The sequence below is a fragment of the Bombina bombina genome, chromosome 9, assembly GCF_027579735.1.
Source record: "Bombina bombina isolate aBomBom1 chromosome 9, aBomBom1.pri, whole genome shotgun sequence".
Lineage (NCBI taxonomy): Eukaryota > Metazoa > Chordata > Amphibia > Anura > Bombinatoridae > Bombina > Bombina bombina.
Window position 1 is genome coordinate 131,505,150 of NC_069507.1, and position 11,070 is coordinate 131,516,219.

At 40.4% G+C, this 11,070-nt stretch overlaps 1 protein-coding gene across 2 annotated transcripts in view; it reads left to right on the plus strand.

The window, feature by feature from the left end:
* LOC128640068 (glycine N-acyltransferase) overlaps positions 1–10,773 on the plus strand; it is a 309,564-nt gene extending 298,791 nt beyond the window's left edge. For both annotated transcript variants that reach the window (XM_053692391.1, XM_053692393.1), the window contains exon 6: positions 8,731–10,773. In XM_053692391.1, coding sequence (XP_053548366.1) covers positions 8,731–9,148 — 418 coding nt within the window. In that variant the 3' untranslated portion in view covers positions 9,149–10,773. The remainder of the gene's footprint in view (positions 1–8,730) is intronic.
* Positions 10,774–11,070: the final 297 nt, after the last annotated feature.

Consider the following 11,070-nt stretch of genomic DNA (forward strand, 5'->3'; position numbering starts at 1 on the left):
TTACTTCCTCTTTATTTGCCTGTTTCTGTAATCAGTATAAATGATGAACATCCTACCCATGATTTAATCAATAACATAAAAAAGCTATTAAGGCCCTTCACAAAACTGTAGGTATTAATTATGTATCTAAATTTAGCAGCTATTGACAAATTTCCTGTCTCATTCTCAGCACAGTGAGTATAAACTGGAACTTGTACCCTATTAAATTGCTAGGATACAAGTAATGAAATGCCACTTATAAGTCAATATACCAAGCAACTGTTACCTAGTTAAATCAAGCACTCTGTAACACTTTGTCAGGGTTACTCATCCTTCCTTGTTTCACTTGGAGTGCAGGCCTGTTTCTGGCTTCTCTTGCAGTGTTTCTGACACTGTGCATTCCTCTCACATGCCCTCTTATGGGCAAACTTGTGAACATCATCACTCTGCAACTACTGGCAACTTCCTGTCTTTCAGTACTGATGTAATGCTAGTTTATAACCATCACCCAGTCCACTTTGGGCTTTTGCTGACTGATTTTCTGGTTCCTGACTCTATTGTTCCTGCTCTTTGTGTTCCCTGACCCGGCTCAGCTGACTACTCGCTTTGGCATCTTACCTCTGGCTTGGTACCAGCTACAACCTGGATTACCCTATTGTTGTTTATTATTTTGTTTATTGTTATTTTCAATAAACTCTACTTATTTTTAAACCTGCACTTTCCGTTTCCATCTGGTTTCTTGGTTCCCTTACACACTTGCACATAAAGCATCAGTAAAAGAAAAACAGAGGAGCGATTTAAAATCTAATAGGTCTTCCACACTAATATTTCCACCAAGTCAAAGATAAAATAAGTAGTTCGAAATTGCTATCAATATTTAGGAATGTTCACTCAGTGGCGTCACTAGGGTTGGTGTCACCCGGTGCGGTAAGTCATGGTGTCACCCCCCCCCCCAGAAAGCAGACACACACAAAAACACTTGCAAACACACATACAAACACTCAGACACACTTAAAACATACTCAGATGCACACACAAACACTCGGAAACAAACTCAGACACACACACAAAAACACACACACAAAAACACTGAGACACACAAAAACTCAGACACACACATACAAAATATGTAAACTGCACTGCATTAATTATAAAGCTCATGCCTAGAGCTGCTCCCTGGCTCAGCAGAACATCAAATGAAAGATAAACAGAGCACTCTAAAATAAATCACTGAAGAAAAGGTTTAGGCGCACAAACTATGAAAATTCTGCTCTCTGACTCTGTTCCAAGTCTGTCAGTGCACAGCCCTGGGCCGCATGTCACTGAGCAGTGAGCACAGATAGGCAGGCAGGTTTAGGCTAGCAGCGCAACTTTGCAAGCCCCATGGCACACCCACAACATTCATAGTGAAATTGGGCAGGGGAGGAGCAAAGTACAAACAAGCAAAAGCAGCCAGGAAAACTATTTGTTGAAATTGCAGCACTGGCTCAAGGGGCAAAAAAATTGTGTGTCTACAACTTCCCCAGTCCCACTAATGTTCACAAATGCCAGCCTCTAATAAAATAATCTATGCATCTCAACATTGTATTTCTTTGAATTTCAATAAAATTAAAAAAAAAAAAAAAATTTTTTTTTTTTTTGGTGTCACCCCCTGGAGGGTGTCACCCGGGTGCGGCCCGCCCCCCCCGCCCCCCCCTAGTGACGCCACTGTGTTCACTTAAAACAATTACATGTATTTCTTATCGCAAAATACAGAATAATGACACCAACCCTCCAGGTCCACCTATTATATCAGGAATTTTTTTTTTTTTTATAATTAATTTTTTATTGAGGCATAAATACATGACAAGAAGAAAATATATAAATGACATAAAGGTAGAGAAATTACAATAATCACTATATCTTCATATAGAGTTTGAAGTGTTGCATATCGAAAATAAGCCTCAAGTTTTCAATTTTTGTAGCTAACAGACTAGTACATTTTCAAACAATATTTTGAGTCAAAACAATTTGAGTAATATAGATTAGTTATGTACAGTGCATATTTAACATCAAAACTACCCTTGAGATTTATTTGTACACTGTGTGATCTGCTTGCACTCATATTACTACATTTTTCACATCTCACAAAGTAAATTCTCCGTGTAACTTTTGAATGAAAACTAGGGTAGTATACTTATGAACTTATAAAAAGCCAAGGGTAATCATAGTGTATGGCTTGTACTCTGTTTTATATATCTTAACATTGCTGTGAAAAACTATATGAATATAAAAAAGGAAATTTAGAACTTAGGTATTATAAAGTATATTACTATTACTTGCGGTCATTCTCAAGGGAAACCGCCAAATAAGTGTCTGGTCTAAATCATAGAGAACCAGAGCACTATATAGGGATGGGGGGTAGGAGACCAACCGATTTATACATTGTAAATATTCTTGTGAGCTTAGTAACAACAAGGAGCCTAGTGTGGTAATTATAATAAATCTGATTAGACACTGGTATATAAGAAACAATGGCTGAGCAAGAGTGTATCTCTGAGATTGATGGAAAGCTAAGAGTACTTCCCAATATGTAGCAACTAATATCATATGTAGAGACAGTACGTATAACATCCAATGCCATAAATGATTGTCATAGTTAAACATGACATCCTATATTATAAAAGACAAGAGTTTGTCTGAAGCCGTCATGCGCAGTTCAGACAAACTCTTGCCGCTGCACGCGCACCCTTGGCCAGCTGTTCGCACGCGCAACCCACTTAGCATTGTTTGTTAGCACCCCGCACGCGCACGCGCCTTACCGCACACTCTCAAAACTGATTTGAGCCCCATTGTTTGTGAACCTTACCGCACACTCACACTCACAAACTGATTTGAGCCCCATTGTTTCACACTCACAAACTGATTTGAGCCCCATTGTTTCACACTCACAAACAAACTGATTTGAGCCCATTGACCCCCCTTGCTGCGCACGCACACTTTGAGCCCCCCGCACGCTCACGCGAACCCGTGAAGCCCTAGCCATTGACAACCCCTTAGCCGTTAGACTACTAGCAATGCGCACGCGCACGCGCACGCGAAGCCCTAGCCATTGACAACCCACTTAGCCTCAATGCGCATGCGCACGCGCACGCGAACCCACGCGCACGCAACAGAGACCGGGAGGTACGGGGGGAAGTGCAGGAGCGCCATAAAACACAAGATTTTCTCTTCGGAGTCGCTCACACTTCTTGGCCCTCCTGCATAAATTCTACATAGCCGGTCCACGTGGTACATTGGGGCCTGGGCTGCCGGGCCTGTGGGAGACTTCTTATAAAGTTAGCACGCGCACGCAACAGAGACCGGGAGGTACGGGGGGAAGTGCAGGAGCGCCATAAAACACAAGATTTTCTCTTCGGAGTCGCTCACACTTCTTGGCCCTCCTGCATAAATTCTACATAGCCGGTCCACGTGGTACATTGGGGCCTGGGCTGCCGGGCCTGTGGGAGACTTCTTATAAAGTTAGCTGGGCCTCCTTAGCCCCTGCCATACATCTGAACCTCCCTGAGGACCCCTTAACCCCTCAAGTAATTGCAGAAAGTGAAGAAGGCCTTAGGCAACCCTATAGGCCCCTTACATAGAGAGAGGGGGGGAAAAGAGGGGGAGAGAGAGAGGGGGGGAAAAGAGGGAGAGGGGGAAAAGAGGGAGAGAGAGGGGGGGAAAGAGAGAGGGAGGGAGAGGGGGGAGGGGGGAAAAGAGGGAGGGAGAGAGAGGGGGATAGAGGGGGGGAAAAGAGGGAGGGAGAGGAGGGGAAAAGAGGGAGGGAGGGAAAAGAGGGAGAGAGATAGGGGGGGGGGGAAGAGGGAGAGAGAGAGAGGGGGGAAAAGAGGGAGAGAGAGACAGGGGGGAAAAGAGGGAGAGAGAGAGAGAGAGAGGGGGGGAAAGAGGGAGAGAGAGAGGGGGGGGGGGAAGAGGGAGAGAGAGAGAGGGGGGAAAAGAGGGAGAGAGAGACAGGGGGGAAAAGAGGGAGAGAGAGAGAGAGGGGGGGAAAGAGGGAGAGAGAGAGGGGGGGGGGAAGAGGGAGAGAGAGAGAGGGGGGGGAAAAGAGAGAGAGAGGGGGGGGAAAGAGGGAGGGAGAGAGAGGGGGGGGAGGGGGGGAGGGGGGTAAAAGAGGGAGAGAGGGGGAGAGGGATGGAACCGCGGTACATAAAAAATTGGCCCGTGTACACGGGCTTTAAGACTAGTAAAGAATAAACTATAATATATATATAAGAGTGAAGGTTCATTGCCTGTCTTAAATAACTGTAGTCTTCTAAATGACATCTAAACAAACATTTAAATGTGTAATGAGAACAAGAATGAAATAGGACCTTGCATCCTTACTTAGAGTACACTAATTGCAATAGGGCAGAACCTTATGCCTGTGTGGGAGACTAGTTGGGCATAGGCGAAAGCTTTATTTGGTATACTGAAACCTAGAAATTTAAGATGGTACAGATACCAAGGGTTATACAGTTCTAGTTTTAAATATAAAGGCGAGAAGTTGTACAACTAAATATAAGTGCAGGTCCAGCCTGCGCTGGAAGATAGGACAACCTGGAGAGACTGAAATCAGGGCATAGGATAGATATTAATCAGCAGTATGATTACAGCATTCCTGTGTAGATATTCAAATATAAGTAGTATTGAAGTCACATTAGTTTGCCATGGATATGCAACAATTGTAGGTAAAATACTGGGAGTAAATCTATAATTTTAGCACAAGGCGAAAAACCATAACTTTACTAACATACAATGATGTGCATTATGGTGCAAAGCTATATTCAGAACTATGCTATGGAGCAATATATTTGATAAATATAGGCATCTCTCTGCCCCGGCCGCAGGCATCGAGAAGCCCTGTATACAAATCTCACCTAAGCTCAATACATAATCATATACATAAAGTATGAAAGCCTGCAAACATAGAGAAATTATGTGGTGGAATGTTTAAATTCTATGGAACCTGTAAATATAATGTAATAAAGTATACAGACATTTTCGTCATCCCACAAGACAATCTAATTAGCATATATTAACACAAAGTTTAGCGTGTCAACAGTACTCTGTGTTATTTAATGTTACCTAAACAAACTATACAAAGAAAGGTACAACCGTAGTATGTAAACTTGAGGAGTCCCATAACTATGACACAAGTATTCTGCTCATAAAGAAATCAGGAGGATGCAGTCCCGTATTAACCTGTGTCCACCATACTCAGCCACTATATCTGATTGGAATGAGCTTCTGGTAGCTGCATGCCGCAAAGAGTCTAACCCACACCGGATGGCCAAAACAAGGAAAGTCTGTCCCCAGATCCAAGTGTTAGCTCCGTTCTGGAACAAAGAAAATTTACTGTGCCACAGCCTAGCCCGATTTTCAAGGAGTAGTAGTATAGATGCTGTCCTTTTCTCGCAGTTGTCATAAGCCAGTGAGAGGTAAATAAAAAGCGCTGTCTCCCCATCAGGGAAAGTGGCGACAATGTGCCCTTCGTTTTCGAGCCCCCCACAGAAATACTGTGATTAACGAGATGGCGGTCGGCATTATAGACATCATTCGGCAGGGTCATGTCTGGTAGTGTGCGTTTAGCATGGCTCTCCAAATGATCTTGAAATGCCTCGGACCCTGTTTGCGTAAGCCCCAAAGTTTGCAGGGAAGGCCCGGGCCCTGGAACATCCCCGCAGGCGATTTTCACCTCCCTGGGATCCAGAGGCGTCTCTATCAAAGTTTCGCGGCTCTCTATTGTCACCGCCTCACCACCCAGGGAAGCAATAAGTTTGCTGGGGTGGTGATCCAGAAGTTTGCCGATCTCTGCGAGCAACTGCCTGGGGTCCGCATACAAAAAACATACAAAATCAGCTGACAAATAGTTATACCAGACAAACCAGTAACAACTGGTTAACTGAGGCTCTGTTAAATGTCACTCTTGCAATGTATGTCATAGCACTAAAAAAGGGACAGAAGTCACTAAATTCTTTTTCTCAAAAGATGGGGGGGGGGGGAATTGACATTAAACCGTTAACTTGTAACAGTAAATATGTGATTTCCATGTTACTTTGTTCATGTAACCTTTTTTATATAGGCAGAACAACAAGCCTTTTTAAAACAATTGACCCATTTCATAGGTATTATAAAAGAAATTCCACACTGGGGGGAGAGGGGGTGATAAACTTAATATTTTGGGACGGATCCAAATAAAGTGGATTTACACTTTGGACACATTTATCCCAAATGGTTTAAATAGAGATTTTGAACTACATTATTTTTTTTTTTAAAATCATTAGTAATTAATTATAGATATTTGGTTCTTAACCAGTAGTTTTATGATTCCCTTATTTTATGATTCTCTTTCTAAACAAATCATATTTGTAACTTTATATCATTATTTTATATTATAAGATTCACATTATGAAAACATTTTTCTTTTACATAGCATTGTCCAAAATCGTAAATATGCGATTATCATCAAAGTTTTTTCTTAGGGTATATAAATATGTCCATACCTTTTTATTATGTATTATCCTTAGACCGTGACCCAGCTGATGATCACTTATATAGATATTCCCATTTAAAACGTAGTTATGTTCTTTTTATATATGGTGCCAAAATTGGGACTTAGACATAATAAATAAAAGAAAGGACTGAAGAAATAACTTTTGCCCACTTGCAATATGGCAGATTAATGTAAAGGAATCCTACTTTCACATATGACCACTTCCAAAACGGGGGAATAAAATTATAAAAGAGGAAAGGAGTGGACGCACATCACTTTCTTGAAAACGTTGTATGTATACGGTGAAATGTACGTCGGAACTATAAATTACAGCCATGCCCCCTTAACACACATCACCAGGAAAGGAATTGCGACAATTAGCGGTAATGTTTGTGAGTGACTGCAACCTAATGCACTTCCATCCTCTTGGAGTATCGGTATAAGTCGCTCAGTAAAAACACACAATGGTCAGATATTGAAGTGACTATTATTGGGGAACAATATTGTGGCTTTTTATATTATTTTTTAATGTTTTTAATAAATATTTGTTATATATCATAACCAGAGTATTCCCGGATGAATACTGGATACCTGGCAGTATAAACCCAGGTGTATGTCCTCTCCAGAGCCAGTTTTGGTTTTTTATACACATGAGTTACCCTTTGGCAGTTTTGGGTGTACTTATTCAGTACAGACTGTACTTCACTAATATATTCATTTTTTTCCTTTTGAGGCAAGATGAATATACCTTGACCATTGGATCTTGTACACACTTTGAAACCACATAATTAGTTTGGAACACATATCCTTATTATATTGATTTTTTATTGTACTTTTATTATATTGTATTTATTATTGCAGTTCATTAATGCCTGCTGCTATGTTACAATATTGCTCAAAGAGAGGATACTGAATTTCTTGCCACAGAATAAGTCATTTAACTGTATTTGCTCCTAGGGGATGTCAGCTTTCTCTAAAGAAGATAACCTGGACTTGTTTCTTTTTGCTACATGACACCATTCATGGCTGAACACATTTAAATTATTCTTATTAATTAGGGGTTTCCAAAGTTCATCCCATGTTGCATGTTCTTAGATATTTCCCAAATAATGTCTTGTTTGGGGCACAAAGAGACCCATTTTACCTTGATCTTGTTATAAACAAATACCTATGCCCTTTCTATGTAATGCTGTGCACCTCTCATGGCAGCATAACATGAAGCTGTAGGTCTCATTCTGACAGCCACCAACATCCAAAATTCGGCTGTAAAATGTATCACTTTTTGAGACCTTAAAGGGCCATAATACCCAAATGTTTAAACACTTGAAAGTGATGCAGCATCGCTGTAAAAAGCTGACTAGAAAATATCTCCTGAGCATCTCTATGTAAAAAAGAAAGATATTTTATCTCAAAAGTTCCTCAGTAGCCACCTCCCTTTGTAAAGGATTTCTAAGCAGCATTTTAGTATGTCTGTCCTGGGACAGCTTAGGGGATGAGCCTCATGAACTCTCATATTATTTCACCAATCAGGTAAAGGAAGCTTACTATGAAATCTCATGAGCATTAAGTCAAATCTCATGAGATCACAGTAAAAGAGTTCATGACCTCAGCACTGCTGATGCTGATTGGCTGCTGTTCATTTCTTCATTTTTTTTTTTTTTTTTTACCTGCAGCTGGGAGCAGGTGAAGTATAACTTTTTACACAGAACTTACTCTGCTGAGCTGAGGAGATTGTGAGGTAAAATATCTTCCTTTTTTACATAGAGATGCTCAGGTGATATTTTCCTGTCAGCTTTTTACAGTTATACTGCATCAGTTTCAAGTGATTTAGCATATGAGTATTATGTCCCTTTAAGTAAACCATTATTATTAATGGGGTAGCACAGAACTGCATGAACTCCACATTTTATGATACTGACTGTTTTTAGCATTGATATATACAGTACTATATATATATTAGAGCTTGTACTGTCTCACGTACCAGTATAGTGCTGAAGACAGTGGAAAACACACAATTACACACCTTTCATTGTTTGAACTGTGAGGTTCTAGCAGCATAACCTTATCCACAATAAGTAAAGTATAATAAAAATATGCCCTTTTTATCTATACTGTAGATAAAAAAAGTGTGTTTTAATAAATAAGAATATATGAATAATCCAAACAACTAAACTCTATTGCCAATTTCTTGATTTCTAGCATAAGTATTGTTTTATTCTCTCTCTCTCTTTTCTCCACAGTTCAAAGGATCTGCAGTTCTCTTCCCTGTCCCTAGATGAAGCGCCACCCGTTAATGCAGAGTGGGGATTTGGGGGTAACGAACTAAGTCTGCGTTATGTGGAACGCTGTATCCAGAAATGTCCTACTCTCTGTATACGAAAAAGAGGTGTGGGCCCTCCGCTTGCCTGGGTGCTGAGTGAACAGTCTGCAGAACAGCGGATGGGTTATACACATCAGGATTACCGCAATCAAGGATTGTTTAGAATAATGGTGATTAAGATAGCTATGATAATTCAGAGTAGAGGCGGTCCCCTGTACTGCCATGTGGCACCTGACAACAAGAGAAGCCAAGCTGCCACGCTGAAGGCAGGATTCAATGTGCGTGGTAGATGGATGCAATGGAATGTTCTTCCAATGCAACCCAAACCTAAAATATAACACACCAAAAAGAATTTATTTGCAGCATAGTTTTGTTCATTACCAGAACTGCCATGTAGCAAGACTTAAAGGGAGTTGTACTGTCATTTATTTTAACGTTAATGTCTTCTAAATGACTTCTAAATTGTTTCTTTATGTTTATTTGTGTATTTGAAATTCCTAATTTTGCTCATTAAGACCATCACCTCCATTTAAATGGGCGGAGCCTGCAGAAATAGCAGACCTGCTCTTGTTATCTCTCTCTATATATACAAAGTCTAATAGGTATGGAAATACTAATTATGCGGGAGGGTGGGGGGCTCAATGAGCAAAAATCCCCCACTGGATCGTTTTTTTCTACATAGAATACAGCAGTATTCAGTTTTGTCAATATAGGTGGTGGTTTCAACAGACAAAAGAAGCAATTTCAATTGTCAAAATAAAGGTAAAGGAACTGCTAAATGTTGCAAATTTAGGTAGGTGAGTTAGTCTAATTACAAAAAAGTAAGACTAGCATTTCTGAATTTCATCAGGGCATTGTGCTTACAGAACTAAGTTAAAGGGACAGCAAAGTTAAAATGAAACTTTTATGATTCAGACATAGTATGCAATTTTAAACAACTTTCCAATTTACATCTATTATAAAATTTGCTTTGTTCTCTTTGTATACTTTGTTGAAGAGTAAACCTAGGTAGGTTGATTGGAGCATAGTAGCGTGCACGTGTCTTTACCAGTCAATGGCAGCAATGTTTGTAACTATGTATAACATTGCTGTAAACAATATTGCAAAAACTGCTGCCAGATGGCTTAAAATATCCTGAGCTCATCTAGGATTATTCTTTAATAAATGATACCTAGGGGCTGATTTACTATGTCCCGAATAGGGCCAACTCGCCCTGTTTCAGCGCGAGCTTTCATCTCCGGAAACAGGATTTAAGAAGCAGCGGTCTAAAGACTGCTGCTCCTTAACTGGATCTGCTGCCTCTGAGCGGTGTACAGCAATCAACCCGATTGAATACGATCGGGTTGATTGACACCCCCTGCTGACAGCCAATTGGCCGCAAATCTGCAGGGGTGGGGCATTGCAGGGGGTGGCATTTCACAAGCAGTTCACTAGAACTGCTTGTGCAATGCTGAATACCGACAGCGTATGCTGTCTGCATTTAGTGATGTCTGCAGCGTATCATGTCCGTCAGACTTTGTTAAATTGGCCCCCAAGAGTATAAAGCAAAATTGATAATAGAAGTCAATTGGAAAGTTGTTAAAAAAATCATGATTATCCAATCAATTTACTGTAAGTAAAATGTTGACTTTACCGTCCTTTTAATGCTTCGTCCATGCTGTGGACATCACAAAGGTAAAATTTTAGTAAGATCCACTGCTGATACGCACCCTACAAGAATAACAAAGAAAACAATATATCAATTATTTAATGAACAAGCAGGGACATCATAAGTTGTCTACACAATTTTTTCAGAGACAACAACTCATAGGGCTCGATTCAACTCCAGCTGTTTCGGCCAGGAGTTAAGAAGCAGTGGTCTTAAGACCGCTGCTCCCAGGGCCGGATTTCCCATTAGGCACAGTAGGCATGTGCCTACAGGCGCCTTGCAGTGAGGGGCGCCTGCCTGTCAATAATAAAAAAAAAAAAAAAAAAAAAAAAATTTTTTTTTTTTTTTTTTTTTTTTTATGAGGGCATTTATTTTAGTAAGAATTGTGCTGCCAGGTGCCTACAAAGTCGAGTGTTTCATTGGGAATATGTTACAGCAGTTGAGGGAGCCATGAAGGAGAGAGGGGCAAAGATTAAAACTAAACCCCTCCCATTGAATTTCTAAATTCTAATTTTAAACACATTTGTTGACCCCTGGATTACATATAATCTACAACATTCCATGTTTTCCTTTGAGAGCAACATCATATGATATTTATATTTCAGAACAAAA